At 33.1% G+C, this 19721-nt stretch overlaps 1 protein-coding gene across 5 annotated transcripts in view; it reads right to left on the bottom strand.

The window, feature by feature from the left end:
• Window positions 1-19721, bottom strand: part of PCLO (piccolo presynaptic cytomatrix protein) — a 354626-nt gene that overhangs the window by 126850 nt on the left and 208055 nt on the right. For all 5 annotated transcript variants that reach the window (XM_045827052.1, XM_045827055.1, XM_045827056.1 and 2 more), the window contains exons 8-9: window positions 19202-19338; window positions 12960-13050 (exon numbers count right to left, since the gene is read on the bottom strand). In XM_045827052.1, the coding sequence (XP_045683008.1) occupies window positions 12960-13050; window positions 19202-19338 (228 nt within the window). The remainder of the gene's footprint in view (window positions 1-12959; window positions 13051-19201; window positions 19339-19721) is intronic.

Here is a 19721-nt window from a genome sequence, read left to right as displayed (position 1 = left end):
AAATAAAAAAAGAACAAACTCCATACAGGCCTGGTAACATAACCACTATCACTACTGTTATTATCACTACTACTTCTGGGAGGAGTTGAGGAGCAGATTCAAAAAAAATATTCAGAATTTGCTGAGTCACTGTAGGAATATAAATAAAAATCAGGTGTCTGATTATTTTTGTATGACATGCTTAACTTGTTCTTATCAAAATCAATTTGCTATTGGTGAATTACTCAAGCATAGTTCAAATGCTTTTATCTACCTTCCAATTTATCAGGGAATATTTTTCATTACAGTGTTATTTAATAAAATTATTTTGGTTATATTCATTACTCTGTTAGAAGTGTTACTAACACCTGGAATAAATAAGAAATGTTACATGCTGTTAGGTGATCAAGCTAAGAATATTCAAACATTACATTGAAATTATTATTGAAAAAAAGGGCTGCCTTAGTTTTCATCTAATTTTCTATTGTACCAAGACTTATTCAACTTCTAATTGCTAAACCTCACAAAATATATGACTTTGAATTTGATGAATTCTATTTGGTTTCTGTACCTTGCTTGTGTCAATATTATTTTATATGTAATATAAAATATGTTACTTTACTTTTCCCAATCTCTTTAATATTATCTTCAGGGATAGAAGAAAAACAGAAGTAGCATTTCAAGAATTTCTTCTATGTGTCTTATACTATTTAAAACATTTTTCTCTATAATTTTCATGTTAGGTACTACCAATACCACTTCCGGACACAAAAGCTGAGACTAAAGAAGGTGAGGAACTTGCCTCTATTGTCTAGCAGGTGAAAGAGCTAAGAGCATTTTTTCTTGACTTCCAATCTCCGTTCTTTCTATATATATTAGCTCAGTGCTCTTGTTGTAAAGACAATATTCTAGATAATCAATAGAAACTCTTATTCTTTATTGATTCTCATTTCTTATTGCCCATTTTCCCATAGCCAATTCATACACATTTTATATTTACGTCCTTGAATTTCACATTAATGTTATCACTTATCTTCCTTTCCTATAACTTAAACATCTTGAATGTCTTTGTCTTCTCCTCACAGAATCAATTAATCTTTAATTTTGTTTTATTAAGAGTGAATAGCAAAATGTGCTAACCTATGCAGTTAGAAGCAAAACTTATAATGCCACTTCCTTAGCAGAACACAATTGTGCAAGCAATATTTATCCTGACAGAAGTCCACAGTAGTTATCATGTTAACCTAGAACTAGTTCTGACAGTCAACACTTTCTCTGTTACTGAGGTAATAAATGCAAGCTTTCATTAAAATTTATCTGGAAGAAATTATGATTTTAGAAGAGTTTCAACCAGAAATTTATTATATTTCAATACTTTTATACTTAGTTTATTTCTAAAAATAATTTGAGAGCTTACAATGTAAATTGTATCATACATAATTACACTGTTAAAATAAAAATAAAAGGAAAAGGCATCCTGAATGGGGAGGGAGAAATTTCAGTGTCAGCACCCAGGGTATAGGACCTGTTCAGCTCCCCAGATGCCTCAGTAGTTAGAATGGAACATATGTTCTCAAGGAGACAACTACACTTTCCATTGGTCTTCCACAAGAAGTAGAAGAGATGACATAATTTTTAAAACTTTCTATACTAAGACTTGGCCTGATGTGAAAAAAAATTATCTCATGAAATGTTCACATAAGTGATGTTGGAGGGGCGTTAAGTGGGTTTTTAACTAAACCATATGGAATGGCTCACCACATTTTTGCTTCTGTTCTCTGTATTTGTTGTACCACATTTGAGGGCAGCAGTGTGGTCTCAAGAAAAAAATTAAACTCACTTTTAAAAACGGGTGTACCTTTTTCTTTATAGTTAAGCTACGTTCAGAATTCAACTTTGAAGCAAACAATTAAAAAATACCCTCGAAAAGGAAGCTACATGTTCCATGATTTCAGTGATGCCTATCCTGCCAATCCAATCAAACTGAGACTCTCTGTCTACCTAGTATACTATGATTTGGCCCTAACTTTGGTCCCCCTTACATACTGTGGTAGAGCAAAACAAAACACAGAACTGCAAGTACCAATACTCTGTGCTCCAGCATATTATAATAAGTCAAATAAAAAGATGAATTATGGTCTAAAACCTAAAAATAAGACTAAATATTATGTGCTACTTCATTAACTGGAGAAATCAGGAGGGCCTTGAATGGCCTCACCATAAGATCTCCTCCCCAAACTGCTAAACAAGGTCACCAATCTGAACTCTCCTCAGAATGTTTGAAATAAATATCTACACAATATAATAAAAATTAGTCATTGAACATATGAACATAAAGAATTTTTGGTATAACAGGAAAGTTACTTTATCAGGCAATTTATACTATATTTAAAATATGCATGTAAGCTACATTACAATATACCATTTACTTTTAGTTTGTGTCTACATGGGTATGAAGACAACAGGAAGGAAAATAAGAAAATATAAATTATAAAATTATGATGGCTTTTATTTTCATCTTTTTTATTGTTCATCAGTACTACACTTTACAGATCTATTTATCATCCATCCATCTATCTATCTATCTATCTATCCATCTACCTACCCATCCATCCATCTTCTCTCTCTCTCTCACACAAACACACACATACACACATTCATTTTTTGTATAGATACCTACAGAAAGGACTGAGAATGATGTGCATTAGCTACTGGCAGCTGAGAGCCAGATAGGAGGTTTGTTTTTGATACCTCTAAGAGGAAACAGAGAAATTAAAATCTTCATGAGAAAATGGGGAAAGAGGTTTTCTCTACCCCTTCATAAAATTCTTTGTACAAATGAAGATGGTATTGTACAAAAATTGTACATGTATATACATGTACTTAGTCACAGTTTGTTGCACATATTTTAATTTTCAACATGTAGTTTTTAGTATTCATTGTTTTATGTGTATTAGTTCTACTTCTTTAAGTGTCTTGCAAATTCTTGGAAGCAGAGTTCTTGCATAGGCTTTTCCTATGTCTGTCTTGTATGTAGTATAAGGTTGAATCTATATTCAATACTAAATATCTACTTAATTCTAGTGGAATATAGTTCTTTATTGTAAATCTCCTTTGGTAATCTTACATTATTTAAAAAATTTTAAAGTTGATTTAACAGTTAAAGAGGGTGGCTAAACTGTGTTTTCAGTAGTTTTATTAAAATACAACATGAGGGTTTTTTAAAAACTAATCTGTTGATCATATCTTTGATAAACACTGGATAAGACATATAAAATTATTGTTACCATCTAGAAGGTTCTATCTCAAGTCTGAATACTGATATATCTCTAAATCATTTTTATTCAAAGTTTGTGGATTTTCATTGTTAAGGCTGTTAGTAAGAAAAAAAGATAATATTATTTGGTGGAGATGGTTATACTCTACTTATTTCAGAAGCAAAAAGAAAACTTGTATGAGCAAAGCAAACAACATAATTATTTTTATATCATAGGTTTCTAACATATTTAAGATATTCATCTTTTCTTAGGATTTTCCATATATAATTTCTTTGGTTGCATATTGGCACAATATAATGATCAACCTGTGTAAATAGGGCCATATCACAAATGTAATTTCCCATTAAAATTTTACCCAGTCAGTATGAAGGTTCACTGGCTGTGTGTACAGGCATGCATGTATGTATGTAAACGTCCTTTTATCCTCCATATATGAAAATATAATTCACCCGATGCTTTCACATACTGCTGGTGTTTGAAATTTCTGCTGATTATCAGAAGAGTGAAATGCCTATTGTTGACTTTTAAAGCTGTTATTAAACAGTTCTTAGCTTTTTAAATTTTTAGACCAAAAAACCCCTTTCCGTGAATATGGAGGAAGGTAACAAGAGGAAAGAATTCTATAGCTGGGTTACAGCAGGGTCCCTGAATAGTGGTCACAAACTAGTCACTAAAATCCTGTAAGAACAAAACAAGGATTTCTGCTCTTACTACTCCGCTCAACATTGTATAGCAAATTTTAGCAAGCTCAATAAGAAAAAAAATAAATTAAACTTATCCCCACTGGAATGGGAAAAGTATATTGTCTTTATTTGCTGATGACATAATATTGCATGTAAGAAAATCCTAAAAATTTTACAAAAAAAACAACAACCTACTAGATCTAAAACCAAAATTAGCCAGATTGTAAGCTAGGTCAATATATAAAAATCAACTGCATTAATTATATTTCCACAAAATTAAAGTTAATAATCCAAAATTGAAGTTTAAAGAACAACTCTATTCACAATAGCACGCTGAAATAAAATATCTTGGGAGACATTTAACAACAGAAATGCTAGTCCTGCACTTTGAAAACTACAAAACTTTACTAAAAGAAATTAAAAGAGACCTAAATAAAGAGATAATACATGTTCATGGATTAGGAGGCTCAATGTTATAAAGACTGTAATTCTCTCCAAATTGACCTATAATTTCAATGAAACCTTTATCACACAGGTGACAAAGACAAGGCTTGTGGGCCAAATCTTGTTTTTCCAGCCTGGCACCTTGTTTCTACGCGGCAGCAACACCAAGCTCCTTGACCCTAAGGAGTGGTTGCATTTATACAGTCCTATAATTACATTTGGCCCTTTGAAAGGAACCGCAAAGCTGATGTGGCCCCCAGTGAAAATGAGTCTGACACCCCTGCCCTATCATAATCCCAGAAGGATAATACTAAAATCTTATGAAAAGTAAAAGGATCTGGAAGAACCAAAATTATTTTGGAAAATAAAGTTAGAAAACTTACACTGCCAAATTTCAAAACTTAATATAAAACTAGAGTAAGTAAGAGAGTGTAATACTGGTGAAATAAATTAGGAATACAGTCAAACAAAACAGAGCTGAGAACCCAGAAACAAATTCTGGTAGTAATGGTAGATTAATTTTGACAAAGATGCCAAAACAATTCAATGGCGAATTTTTTTGTTTTTAACAAAAGGTGTGTGCACAACTGGATCTCCATTTGTGATTCAAAAAATGAACTTGGACCTTGCTTCATAACATATATAACAACCAATGTAATACAGATCATAGATTTAAATGTATAAAAGTTCTGGTATAAAACAGAAGAGAAAATCCTTGTGACCTTGGGATTGTTTTTAATATGCCCTTAAGAGCGACACGGTCTATAAAAATATCAATTAATTGGATTCCATTAAAATGCAAAACTTTTTCTTTAAATTCACCTTTAAGAAAAGAAAAAGACAAGACAGACTTGAAGAAAATATATGTGCATCATATACTTTTATAAAGGACTTCTATCCAAAATATAAAAGAAATTTTACAACTCATTAAGAATGGGCAAAAGATCTGAATAGATATTTCACCAAAGAAGACATGTATGTTGCTTATAACCACCTTAAAGTATGTTCTTTGTAAGTATTAGGAAAATGTAAGTTAAAACAAGATATATCCATTTCCACCCCAAAAGACAGACTACCAAATGTTGGCAGTGATAAGGAGAAAGTGGACCCCTTGGACATTGTTATTTGACAGTTTTTAATATATTTATCATGATGTTACAGTTGTCTTAATTCTCTCCCTTTGCCTCCCTCTACCCAGGACCCTGAACACCCTCTGGCAACAGCCCCCTTAGTTCACATCCATGGTTCATGCATGCAAGTTCTTCGACTCTCCATTCATATATTGTTCTTAACATCCTATCTCTTCTGTACCTACCAATATGTATTTCTTACACCCTCTACCTTTTCCCCCATTCTCCCCCCCTCCAAACTGATAATCCTTCAAATGATCTCCATATTTATGATCTGTTTCTGTTCTGCTTGTTTGCATTTTTAGATTCAATTGTCGATGTGGATTTATTGCCATTTTAATGTTCTTAGTTTTGATCTTCTTTATCCTAAATAAGTCCCTTTAGCATTTTATATAATAATGGCTTGGTGATGATAAATTCCTTTAGCTTTACCTTGTCTGCCCTTCCATTGTAAATGATACCTTTGCTAGATACAGTAATCTAGGTAGTAGATCTTTCCATCACTTTGAATACTTCTTGCCAGTCCATTCTAGCCTGCAAAGTTTCTTTTGAGAAATCAGCTGACAGTCTTACGGGAACTTTCCTGTAAGAAACTAACTGCTTTTTTCTCGCTGCTTTTAAGATTTTCTCTTTGTCTTTAACCTTTGCCATTTTAATTATGATGTGTCTTGGTGTGGTCCTCTTTGGGTACAACATGTTTGGGATTCTCTGTGCTTCTTGGATTTGTATGTCTATTTCCTTTGCCGAATTAGGGAAGTTTTTTTTCATTATTTGTTCAAATAAGTTTTCAATTTCTTGCTCTTCCTCTTCTCCTTCTGGCATCCCTATGTTTCGGATGTTGGTATGTTTGAAGTTGTCCCAGAGGCTCCTTATCCCTTTTTTTTGTTGTTGTTGTTGTTCTGATTGAATGTTTTCTTCCTTATGTTCCAAATCATTGATTTGATTCTCAGATTCACCCACTTTACTGTTGATTCCCCATACATTTCTCTTTATTTCACTTCTATAGACTTCATTTATGCCAGGGTCTTTTTTATGCTGTTGAAGTACCCAATGTGTTCCTTGAGCATGCTAATAACAAGTATTTCAAACTCTGTATCTTACAGATTGCTACTTTCCATTTTGGTTAGTTCTTTTTCTGGAATGTTGTTCTGCTCTTTCATTTGGGCCATATTTCTTTGTTTTCTCATTTTGTCAGCCTCCTTGTAGTTTCTTTCTATTTATTAGGTAGAGCTGCTTTGACTCCCCATCTTAAAGTAGTGTAGCCTATTATAGAAAAACACATCCATAAGCTGGATGGCCTTAGGTAATCGCTAGGGCGGGACAACTCACGTGGACCAGGTTTATGTAGTGTCAGATATGGTGTTGCCGCTCTGTGTCTCTGTGTGGGAGAGGGCTCAGAATAGGGACAATGGCTACTGCTTGGCCTCTGGTGTTTTGTCTGGGAGGAATCTGTCCCCTGGCACTCACCTTTATGCCAGGTACTTTAGTTTCTCCCCATATACCACTAGTGCCCTTCCAGCTATTGCCCCACTGCTAGAGCCCGGAGGGAGTGAGTCTGTGTAAATCCCAAGTCTGTTTCAAGCCCTTTTTAGAGGGGACACCTGGGAATCCTGCAGTTTCTTCCGCCACCCCAACCCCCACTGGCTTTTACAGCCACAAGTTACGAGGATTTATTTTCCTGGCACTGGAACCCTGGTTTAGGTGGACTGATGTGGGGCTGGGATCCCTTGCTCCGGAGGTAACCCTCCTGATTTTAATCCTCCGCACATGGGTATGCGTCTGCTTGTTCTGCATTTCCATGTCTCCACCCCTCCTACCCATCTGAATAAATGTGACTTATTTAATTTCTTGGTTGTTGGACTTCCACACAATTTGATTTTCTGATGATTCTGGGTGAATGTTGTTTTGTAGTTCAGTTGTGATTTTTCTGCTGTGGTTGTGTGAGGAGGAGAGCCATATTTATCTATGCTTCCATCTTGACTGAAAGTCTATCTGACAGTTCTTGAACAGTGAAAAAGAAATTACCATACAATTCCACTTCTAGAAAACCATGCAAAAATATCATACATCTAAATTATGTATGCAACTTTTAAAAACAGAAAAATCCAATGGATAAATAAATGTATAGTATACAGACAATGGATTATTACTTAGCAATAAAAGAGCAAACTACTGCTATGTGCTCCAAATAGATAAACCTGCAAAAGTTGTGGTAAGTGAAAGGTGCCAAGCATCAAAACTGCATGATTAACTTTATGTGAACTGCCCAGAAAAGACAAACTTACAGAGACAGAAAGTAAATCTCACTTGTGATTGAACAAGCAATGCTGGAACTTGATACTGCTAGCAGGCTCAAGAGAGCTTTGTAACGGCTGAAATGTTCTAAAACTGTTGTAGACTGCAGTGAGGGTGGTACAACTTCATACAGTTACTAAAAGTCATTGATTTGTACACTGACAATGTGAACATTTAAATGTACAGTATACCTCATTATAGATATTAAAACAAAAATAATAAAAAGAGCTGCCCAGATCTGGCATCGCTATTGACTCATATCCACTGAGATCTGACACATTTGTCTCCTGTTCCTAAAAGTCCAATAAGACGGTGAACTGTTGAGGACTAGAAAATCAGCCACTATTTCCATAGGAGACATTGCTACCTTTTGAAGCTAAACATTTTAAATGTTCTTCAATATTACATTTGTTAATTAGTCTTTCTAGCCTTGCAGATGTAACCAGTCCATCATGGAACTATACAGAAGCAATATCTTTTTTAAAAACATAATAATTTTTTTGGCTAGTTGGAAACAGCTGTGTTTCTAGAGGCATAAGATGGAATTCTAAATAAAAGAGATTCGTTTCCTAAGCATTACATTTTTTTCTGATAATTTCTAAGAGAAGGGGAAGTAGTATTTGTTAGATGTATAGTAAGTACAAGATTCTGTGCTAGGTTCCTTTGCAATTATGTGAGATACACAGAGCTGGCCTTACTGCTCTCATAGAACAAACATATTCTCAAAATTTAAGTGATAGAGCTGAATTCCAACCTAGAGCTTTCTAATTCTAAAACTCATCACCGGTACTCTCCATTTTGCTGCCTTGGCTTAGCTGAATAAAGACTTTCAAAATCATTGCACAACCATGGGTAGTGTGATTCAATGGATTAAGTGCTGGCTTGTGAACAGAAGGGTCGCTGGTTTGATTCCCAGACAGAGCACATGTCTTGGTCACAGGCCAGGTCCCCCACTGTGGGTGTTCAAGAGGCAGCCCATTCATGTTTCTCTCGCACACATTGGTGTTTCTCTCCCTCTCTTCCCCTCTCTCTAAAAAATAATAAAAAAAACAACCTTGTAGAGTTGTTGATCACCATGTATAATTATATTTTTGAAGTTTACAGTTAAAAGTTAAAGGATGTATTTTCTAAAACTTGTGGACCATTTAATAGAAAAATGTATGTATGTATTCGTGTCCGCATTCCTTACAAAAGTATAAGTAATGATGCATTTGTTTATGTGTGCACACAGGTACACATCCATATGTACGGATGAACAACAGAGTTTTATCAATTCCTTCACTTTCTCTCAGTTGTTCTTAAAATTTTACTTTAATATTACTTATGTATCATATTCTTCTACTAAATAATGAGTAAGTTTCAGAACAGGGGTTTGTTATATTCATTCTACTAATCCAACAAGCAACACAACATAAATCACACTAAGAGTGTTCAATGAATATGTATTAGTGAATAAAAAAATTAAAGTGCATTCAATAAATTATAAAAATGGTTACAAAATAGTTAATGTTGTATAATTTTTTACAGAGAAAAGAAGAGCTTACTTAAAACATTTTAATCTTCTCTTTCAAATGTCCTAAGAGTGGTGATTTTCAAACATTTTGACTTCAAGGAGCCATTTATACTCTTTAATAGTACTGAGGGCCTTAAAGAGCTTTTGTTTATGTGATTTATAGCTACATATAGATTCTGTATTGTAAGTTAAAACAAAAAATTCAAAATAGTTAATAATGAATTAAAATAATAATAAACTCATTCCATGTTAAAATGAATCACATTTTAAATATAAATGACTTAAAAAATAAAACATGAGAGGAGTGACACTGTTTACATTATGACAAATCTTAATTCTGAGCTAAATATGACAGATGAATTCTCATGTCTACTCTGTAGACAATGTGTTGCTTTTGATAAACTGTGTAGTCACAAGAAAATGAGAGTACAAAAGGCAAATGCTGCCTTAGCATTACTATGAAAACAGTTATAACCTTGTAGACCCCCTGAGAAAATCTTGGGAACCATGAAGGTTCCTTGCTCATACTTTAAGTAGCACGGAGGAGGACAAAAAAAAATAGCATTTTCTATTCCTGTCACTTATGTTAAAATTATTTTTGGTTCCAATAAATAAAGATGTTTTCCCTTTTTTGAGAGGTATACTAATTTTATATAATTCTTATGAAATATTTTAAGGCTATATCCAATTAGAATGGTTTATTAAAATATTATGTAAGATATACAGTATTTGTACTTTCAATGGATTTATATAATAAAAATGAACATTTACTAATAACCATGTCCTCTGTTTGGGAGAGCCAGCTATACTGTATCTTATTTTATCTTATCTTACTTTTAAGTGATTTTTTTAGATTTTCAGTTATACTTGATGAAAAATTATATTAGTTTCAAGTATATAGCCTAGTGATTTGACATTATATAACTTCCCAAGTAATCACACAGATAAATGTAGTAGTATAACCATACTACTATATTTTATTCTTCACTCCTTCCTTGCTTACAAACTTATCTTGTTTTACAAAGGCAGTTAAATTATTAGCTTAGATTAGGTTTTTCACAATTGATAAAGTAACTGGACAAGTTTCTCATGTCTATAAACTTGAGAAACAAACAGAAATTAAATGTTTTATTATAGAAAACCTTATACATATAAAATAGTAGTGACTAGACAATAATTTAACCCAGTGTGGTTAATTTCCCAGGTCCAACAGTTATCAAATCATGGTCAACTTTGATCTATTTCTCCACAATCCTCCACACAGGTAATTTTGAAGCAAATCCCAGATAAGGTATTATTTCATCTTTAAACATCTTAATATACGTCTCTAAATGATATCCTCTAAATTTTTATTGAAAACATTAATATAAAATGGTAACCATAGGAAGAAAAAGTAAGAGTAAATCCTTAATATCACCAAATATCTAGTCAATCCAATTAGGCTTTTGGTTGAGAAGCAAATGAACCAGATTAGCCAGGAGCCCGAATGCTCTGTGCTGGGCTTCCTGCCTCTAAGTGTAGAACTTCTAGAAACTGTTCTTCAGGGCCTGTCATTTCAGGCTGTAGCCTTGCATTTGCATGTATTTAAATCCTTTTAAAGTAGTAAAGCCTCATTTGAAAACGATACTAATTTTTTTAAAAAACTTGGGTTTATGTGACCTAAGGACACATGAGAACTATATTTACCCTGTAGTAACCAATGCAGGGAAAATATAATGGAAAACATTTGTATTAGTATTTTAGGCAAATATCTAAAGAAAAAAAGGGCATTCAGAGAAATACATAGTATGCTATTAGTAAATTTGTTGTTCAAAACAATAATCTATATTTTTCGTTCTGCAAAATCTATAAACTGGAGAAAATTGAATCTAGTTTTCAGACTACAATACTTACAAGAAATCAATAGCTCTTATTTTTGTTACTCTTATATTTTAAAACCTTTTTCCTAACTGTAGTAAAAGAGAGTACATTGAAGTAATGAATGGCAAAATATAATAAGGTTAAGGAAATTATTAACATAGTATAAAAATAATAATATAGTAGAAAAATAGATACAGTATAATAATAGTCCTAATGACTGAGAATAATGGTTTGAAGATTTCTGTTGTAAAAAATAATTTTTGGCATTGCCACAAAGTAGTATATTGTTTTGTCTTATGACCTGGAGGGAACTGAAATATTTTCTAGCAAGTAATTTTTTCTACAAAAACAGTTTAAGATTCACCCCTGGAATTTTCATCAGTAGTTAAAATACAGTCTGCATACAATAGAACCATAAAAGGTTGAATTATCTGTCTCTGGCAGAAGATGAATTACCCAATCTTAAAAGGAAAAGAACATTACGCTCTTAATCGATTCATTCTCTATGAAAATAGAGAAAAATTGCTCAAAGCAAAACCTGTTCCATATCCACATGCTCTATGGTCTAAAATCTGCAAGGAAATATACCAAAAAAATACCTCTTTTTGTTTTTTGTTATCTCAGTCCTACAAAAACAAAACCCCTCTAGCTCATAAATCATGCTGATATTTCACCTATAACATATACCCATGTATATCCATATATATATATATATATATATATATATATATCAACATATAGTATGAATATTTTCTCCTGATATACAGTGTCAATGAAACAGAAAGAATACTTGAATGAGAATATAGTTACTACTTATATATTAAATACCATTAATTTTTATAAATTTATATTTTGTCTCAGGTTTAAATAACAGAATTTTTTATTTGCAATGTAATAATTCTGTCTCCTTTCAAAAGCATCAAAGTCATGCAAGACAAAGGAAGACTGAGACACTGTCAGACTAGAGGAGGTGAAAATGGTATGAAAACTAAATGCCATGAGAGATCTGAACTGGCCCCTGGACCAGAAAAAGAAAAAAAAATTAGTACGTGAGTGAAGGAACTCAAAATTTAGATAAGGCCTGTTGGTGTTTTAATAGTATCTGAGCAAAGTTAACTTCTTGGTTTTGATCATCTCATTGTGGTTACACAGATGTGAACCTTAGGCAAATTGGGGAAAGGGTGGGCAAGAGGACTAAGTGTACTATTTTCAAGGAGTCCTAAATTTTCTTAGAGTCCAACATTATTTCAAAATAAAACATTTAAAAATTGCATCATAATATTTGGTTTATAGAAGGACAGAAATCCAAAAAACCCAATAACTCAGCATAACTGATGATGTTCAAATTCACAAGGTATAGAGGAATTTACTCCTTTGAAGAATCCAAGATAGCTTTTTCTTCCTATGCAAGAAAGGAACTGTTTTATAGTCCCAAACCAGTGACCATATTACTCAGTAGACCAAAAATTATGCAGCATTATAATGCCATGCACACTTTTTAAAATACAGTTAATGAAAATAATAATCTAAACGTGTACCATTCAGTAATTTGTCATATTAATGACCATGCTATTATTCTATTTTCTTGTGTGTTCAAACGTATAGCCTGCTTATATTTTGAAATTTTCCAAAACACATTTAAAACAAAAAGGTGGTATTTTCTAATGTTTAGTCAGTCATCCAAATTGAAATCCAAACATATACACACATACATATATGCGTATCATATATATATGACATTATAAGTAAAGTGACTAGATTATTTGATTTTCTTTACCTGAAACTGTGTGATCCTTAGAGTCTCTCGTTATTTTTATCCTTGCATGAGGAAAGATGTAGTGCACAGTCTTCCCATTCATCTGTATGATCTAAACATACATGTGACAAGGTGAAAAATCTGTATTAAGACACTTAAAGTGCAACATGCAGAATCAGACCTTTTAGAAAAACACATTGAGTCTATCACTAACAATGTAATAAAAATTTCAGAAATGATCACCACTGAAGCATCTTACACTATAAAATATGAGGTGAGATCAACAAATGGAATATACTTATAAAAAAAATTATCCTTACCTGTTTAAACTTCCACCACCTTCAAAGTACTCTCCATTTGATGCAATACACCTATCAAGACTTTTCTACCTCTCAAAACAGTTTTTGAACTCATCAATTTTGATGCCATTTAGTGCTTTTGCTGTTTTTTTTTTTGTTTCACCTCTTCCACATTGGCAAAACGCTTTCCTCTGAGGGCTTTTTTCACCAGGGGAAACAGAAAACAGTCACTTGTGACCATAGGGTGAGAGAGATAGGGTGAATAGCGAGGGTGGGATGCCAGGGTCATGCCATTTTTGGTCAAAAACTGCTGAACTCTCAGTGTGGTGTGGGCAGGTGTGCTCACAAACCACCCATCATGAAATGGGCAAATGCACTGAGTGTTCAAAGAAAAATTCACTGAGGCTGAATGCAGCCTCTCACAACACCACCAGCTGGTACACTGATACAGATGGGTTCCTAAGACGCTTACCTAGTGAGGAAGCCTGTATGACAAGGTGTCTGCCCTCCAGAATATAATTCCATTTTGGGGGGGTCCTCCCTCATTGTATTACTGGTTTCTAAGTTCATTATAGTCATACAAAAATTTTAACTGATTTGTTGTAGTTAGGAAATTAATAAGCACATGCTACAGATTCTAAAAGATGTCTGTTAATACAGTAGTACATAGTCAACAGTGATTAACAGTGCATAAAGCATGCAAAGGAAAACTAACAGCTGCTGATTTTGTTTTGGAGTTAGGGGAGAAAAGCCAGAGAAGATATTCCATATTTCTATCACTATAGTAAGATCACTTTATATTTATGTTGCTTTGGTTTTATTGACAAATTATCCTTTTGCTGAGTACCTTTACTAGAAGTTTCAGTGTATACTGATGCTGAGACTAATTCTGTATAAATAAAATCTTTGCTCACTCTAATACATTCTGAGGCCTTCTTTGTATTCCAAGGTTGTTGTTGATGGTGTTATTTCTCATTTACTTACTGTTGACATCCCTTCAGGAAGGAGAAGCAACACTTAAAGCTATTGTTTCAAGACTGCAATTTCAATTCTCATTATTGAAACTTGAGTATGAAAATATCATAAGCCTTATTATCTCTGTTTCTACCTGCTGAAGGGAGATTTCTGAAGTAAAAGTAAATCAGTGGATGCAAACTATATTTTAGATTTTATGGAACTTTGCTTTTAAAAGAGGTTTGTGAAATAATAAAACATATAAATAGTGGAAAATATTGGCAAGATTTTATTATTATAATATCTTGTATTTATTACCTTAGAAAAATGTTGACTAAAATTACAAATGAAATAAAGTTTAGTGAAGAGACATTTTATATTACCCATTTCAGAGTATGTTTAAAAAGTGCATGGAAATATTATACCAAAATATTAAAAAGAATTTGGAACCAAAAAAGACATACATTTGGTGTAGAAAGATTCCTTTGAATACTTGTGTGGTTTAATCTGTCAATCCAGCTGTAAAACTGTTAGAATTCTAGATATTAAAAGTGAAATACATATTTAACAAGTGTAAGCTTAAATAAAAGCTTTTAGCTTTTATTCCCTTCAGGAAAGAATAAGCTTAATCAAATATCTAACGAATATAAAACCCTCCCCAAACAAGAGGAAAATCCTGCTAAGTCTAGGAATATTATATGAATCCTACAAAGTAAGACTAAAATATTGTTGGTAAGATTATAAACATATTATGGTTAGTATAATCAGTCAATCTAGATAATCTGTACTTATACTGACTTTGTAAACCATTGAAAACCTCATTTATATTCATAACAGTTAAGAGTATACATTTTCCTTCTTTCACCCTCTCTGGCTTCTGTCCTCTTTTTCTGTCTCCCTCTGCCTATCCACCTCTCTTCCTCCATTTTCTCTTACTCTGTCTCCTCTGCCCTACTTACTTTCTACGATATCAGCTCTTCTCCTTCCTGTCTTCCTCTTCTCTCCTTCCTCCCTCTCCTAGTCTGCATTTAAAGATCTTCATTTTTCACTAAATTTAGTAAAAATAAATTTCATGCAGCTGGGAGGAGGGTACATGAAAGGCAATCATATACTGATGTTTCCTCCTCCTCTTTCTCCCTCTCTTCCCCTCTCTCTAAAAATAAATAAATAAATAAATAAATAAATAAATAAATAAATAAATAAAATTTTTAAAAAATGGAGACAATTCTACTTGAACAAAAATAAAAAAAAAAAAGAAAAAGAAAAAACTACCCATGTTAGATTCAGTACACAGAGTGTTCTCTTGGCATTCCATGCACTGTGCTACACCCTGTGTATATAAGGTGGTGGGTGCAACAGGGACTCCCTGCTAAGAGCTCATAGCTGTGAAACAACACATGCAGTACTGTTGTTGCCCCAGATTTGTGGGGAGGTGGTGGTGATAGTATCAGGGAAGGCTTCTTGTAAAATGGGGTATATGCATGGAGACATAAGTGATGTGTAGAGTTTGCCAAGGGAAGACGGGAGGAAGAGCATTCAGGTAGAGGAAACTAGACATTCAAAGGCCTAGAATCAAGAGAAAGGGTGGCTCTTTCAAAGGAGCTTAATGTATGTCACTATAGCAGTTCCACGAGCATTGCAGAAAGTGTGGGCATTAGTGCAGAGAGTGGAGGCATTCTGTACTAGTCAAGCAGTGTTGACCCATTTCCTATAAAAAACAAATAGAAAAGAAGTGTTGACCTTTATAACCACCCTGTGAAGGGTGTCAGTCCTACTTGTAGATGTGACTGAGAAAAATTAACAAAAATATAAAAGGGGTCAGGTAACCTGTTCAATTCACAAGGCAGAGATGAATTTCAACTAAATGAATGCACATGTATATGTATACATATTTTAAAGAAAATAATATAGATTTATAGATTTGGTTTATTTCTGTAGTTAATATAATTTTGAGTCTAAAAGATTTCAAAAGATTTATGTCTCTACTATATGTTATACTAAAATATTGTAAAAAGCAGATATATTAGTATTTGTAGTAGTCAATTTGGTTTTATTACTCTTTCCTCCAGAGCATTTTATGAGCATAAATTCTTGTTATGCATAAGTTTTAAAATAAAATCATCTGGGTTTATTGGTACCCAGAGCTCAGTATTACCTTTTTATGATTAGAGATACAAAGAAGTAAGTAAAATAAGAATATTTTGCTATTTTCTCTCAACCAAATTATAATAAATGAGTAAAAAGAGTATTTGATAATGAATATCAATGCAAAAGGCATATATTCTGAACTTCATATAAATATAATCAAAACACATGTTGTCTTCCATGTAGCTTCTACGTTGAAAAAATTTTTAAAGAAAAACAAAGAAATAATTGTTACACAACAAATATTTGTGGTTTGGGGGGGGTTGAGTATTACCATCTGCAAGGGGCATGGCGGGGAGATTTCTGAGGGCAAACATTTCCTTTCCTGGTCTGTGCAGCAGCTGTGTGGTTGTTCACTTTGTAACTAATTCATAATCCTATACATTTGCAGTTTTGATAACTACATTTCTAGTTTTCTGTGTGCATGTCAGATATCAAAATTAAAATGTAAAAAATTATAAAAATGTAAAAATATAACTTTTAGCAAGAAAGTACACTTCGCTCTATTACATTTACCTACATATAGTTCAAACATAGATTTTTACATTTTCTACTTTATTAAAAACCACAAGAAATTCATTAAATAATTCTTAAACTTGGGGATTATACAGATCTCTAATTATACTGTTTAAACATAATGTACTACATTCTCAGTGAATTGAATTCATAAATATGTAGATGTCAGCAACAGACCATTAGGAACAAAAGTATCATTAGGGATATTAATGCTTTATCTACAGACAGAATACTTAGAGATGTTTTTGAGGTAGAGACATATTACTTTAAAATGCATCCTCAAAGAATACTTGTTGAATAAATAAGTTGGGCAAGACTTCTCTGAGTATACATGAAAAGAGTAGTGTTGGGAAATAACTATATGGAAGCCATTGTTTTTTTAGCTCTCCAGTTTACAGAATTCATCTTATTAGGATTACCTAAAGAATTTTTGTTTTCAGTGACTTGATCTTGGTTTGTGGGAAATGTTAAACTTTAAAAAAAATGAGGTAGGTAAGGCATAAGAAGAAATTTCAAAGAGATTCTTAAAATACATTCCATGAAGTTATTTTCAGCTTCCTAATTTATTATTTTAGTAATTGTAGAAAAAAACATGTAAATTCAACATTTTAAAAACATGTGCAGGATGATTTTATTAATATTGCTTACTCCCCAGCAAGATCTATTTGATGAGATTGAAATACAATAGAAGATCAAAAACTGTGAACAGTATAATGACAATAAACTCATAACTATCAACAAGTGAACCCAAAAAACAAAAACAAAACTAAGCAAACAACTAGAACAGGAACAGAACCAGAGAAACGGAGATTACATGGAGAGTTATCAGTGGGGAAGGAGAGGGAAAGAGAGGGGGCAAATGTACAGGGAATAAGAAGCATAATTGGTAGGCATAAAACAGATGGGGGAGGTTAAGAGTAGTATAGGAAACAGAGAAGCCAAAGAACTTGTATGTACAACCCATGGACATGAACTAAGGAGGAGGCTGAAATGCTGGTGGGCAGGGAATGCAGGGCAGAGATGGGATAAAGGGGAGAAAAAAATTAGGAAAGCTATAATAGCATAATCAATAAAATATACTTAAAAATAAGAACAAGGTTAGCTAAGGAAAGTATCATTCAATAATATGACACCTTAAAATGAAGTGAAAAAGAAATGGAAATTTATCAACATGTATATAGAGGTAACATCATCTTAAACCAAAAACTCATTAAAGATATCAAAAACTAAAAAAATTATATGTATTTGCAATGCATAGAGAAGAATCCCAAGATTTCTTGAAAATGTAATACCATATAGAAAAAAATCACAACAAAATTCTGAGAAAAGAAAATTCTACTTAACAGCTAGAAATCTGTCCATGAAAACTGAATTTACTTAGGAAGAAACCAAATCTAAGTATACAGATATTATCTTATAGACAGTACTTATTATCCATCCAAATATCTTTTATATCTTAATGTGACAAACACCGAAATAAAGGATAGTAATTGCATATGGTTCTTTTTTGTTATTGAAAATATACTTGTCTTCTATACCAATGAATCAGTAATCAGATGATTTAGTAGTTATTGTGTGTAAAGTATCTATCTCATTTGTGATTGTATTAGAGATTATGAGTAACAGCCTACAAATATCTGAACTGTTAAGACAATTATTGAAGGCCACTTGGCTTACCAGAGAAATCTTTCTCACATTATCCAACTGTTGAACTCCTGCGTATCTCCCATAACTCAACCCAAGTATCACCTCATTTGTTCTAAAGTGAGTAAGTTCACTTTGGAATCATATTTATCTAATTGTGAAATTTACCTTTAAGTTTTAGTTTCTCCATCTATAAATAGATAATTAATAACACCTACTTTATGTGAGTTCTGATGATAAAATCCAAAAATAAATATAAAACACTTCCGTTTAATAGACTTTAAAATGTTTCTTTTTTCCCCCTAGGGAAGGTTTCCCTGACCCTAGCTGCCTTGGTTGGTCATCCTCTTATTTGCTACTCGTAACACTTGAACACACTGTTATTGAAAGCACTGAAAGCACCCAAATCTATTTCACCCAATAGTCTGTAAGTGCTTGAAGAGTTTTATGTATTCCCCTTGTACAGCAGTGTTGGGTATGATGTACCAGTGTTAAATGCTGGACGACTGAATCACTCAACTTTCCTGGCAGAGGCATCACAACTATGCTGCAATGTCAGGTGTGGCTGATACAGTAAGATACTTGGTACTTTAAATTTGTGAACTTGACTGAGAAATTTCATGCAATTTAGGATTTTGAGACCATTCTTGGGTGAATTTTTTTGGAGTTATATAAATCTAAGAGATTGCCCGATATAGCACTTACCTGCTCTTGATGTTGACTGAGTGGTCTAGAGTGCACCAATCTTTCTGGCAGTTTTCGGTCCAGACCATGTCCATTTTCCAAACGAGAGTCCCTGGGTTTGTCAAACCAATCTGTTTCTTCACGGCGTAGGTGATAAGCTTTGGAGACCAAGGAAATATCAAATATTGCAATCCCGACTAACACAAATGATAGAGTACAGTAGATGTCCTAAAGTACCAACATGCTCCAGGCTGTTAACCATCCATGCCTTTCAAACACAACTCCCAATGGGGGGAGAGTAATCATCTCCAACATTGTTTAAAAAATCTGTACCACAGAATAACCTAAAAAATATCATGTACATACCTGTTCAACCTCTCAGAGCAAAATAAAACAAAATTAAATTTTTAAATCAGGATAAAAAAGAAATTTAAGTAGTGATTAAAATAAATAAATGAACAAGTGAATATTCCACAGAAGTTATTCTACCAAACCTCAGTCCAATTGGTTCCTGCTCCCTCTGCCCACCACCCACCACTAA

The sequence above is a fragment of the Phyllostomus hastatus genome, unplaced genomic scaffold, assembly GCF_019186645.2.
Source record: "Phyllostomus hastatus isolate PE091 unplaced genomic scaffold, TTU_PhHast_1.1 phas_scaffold_78, whole genome shotgun sequence".
NCBI classification, from domain to species: Eukaryota; Metazoa; Chordata; class Mammalia; order Chiroptera; family Phyllostomidae; genus Phyllostomus; species Phyllostomus hastatus.
Note: the sequence above shows the minus strand (reverse complement) of the source record. Positions and strands in the feature narration are given on the sequence as shown.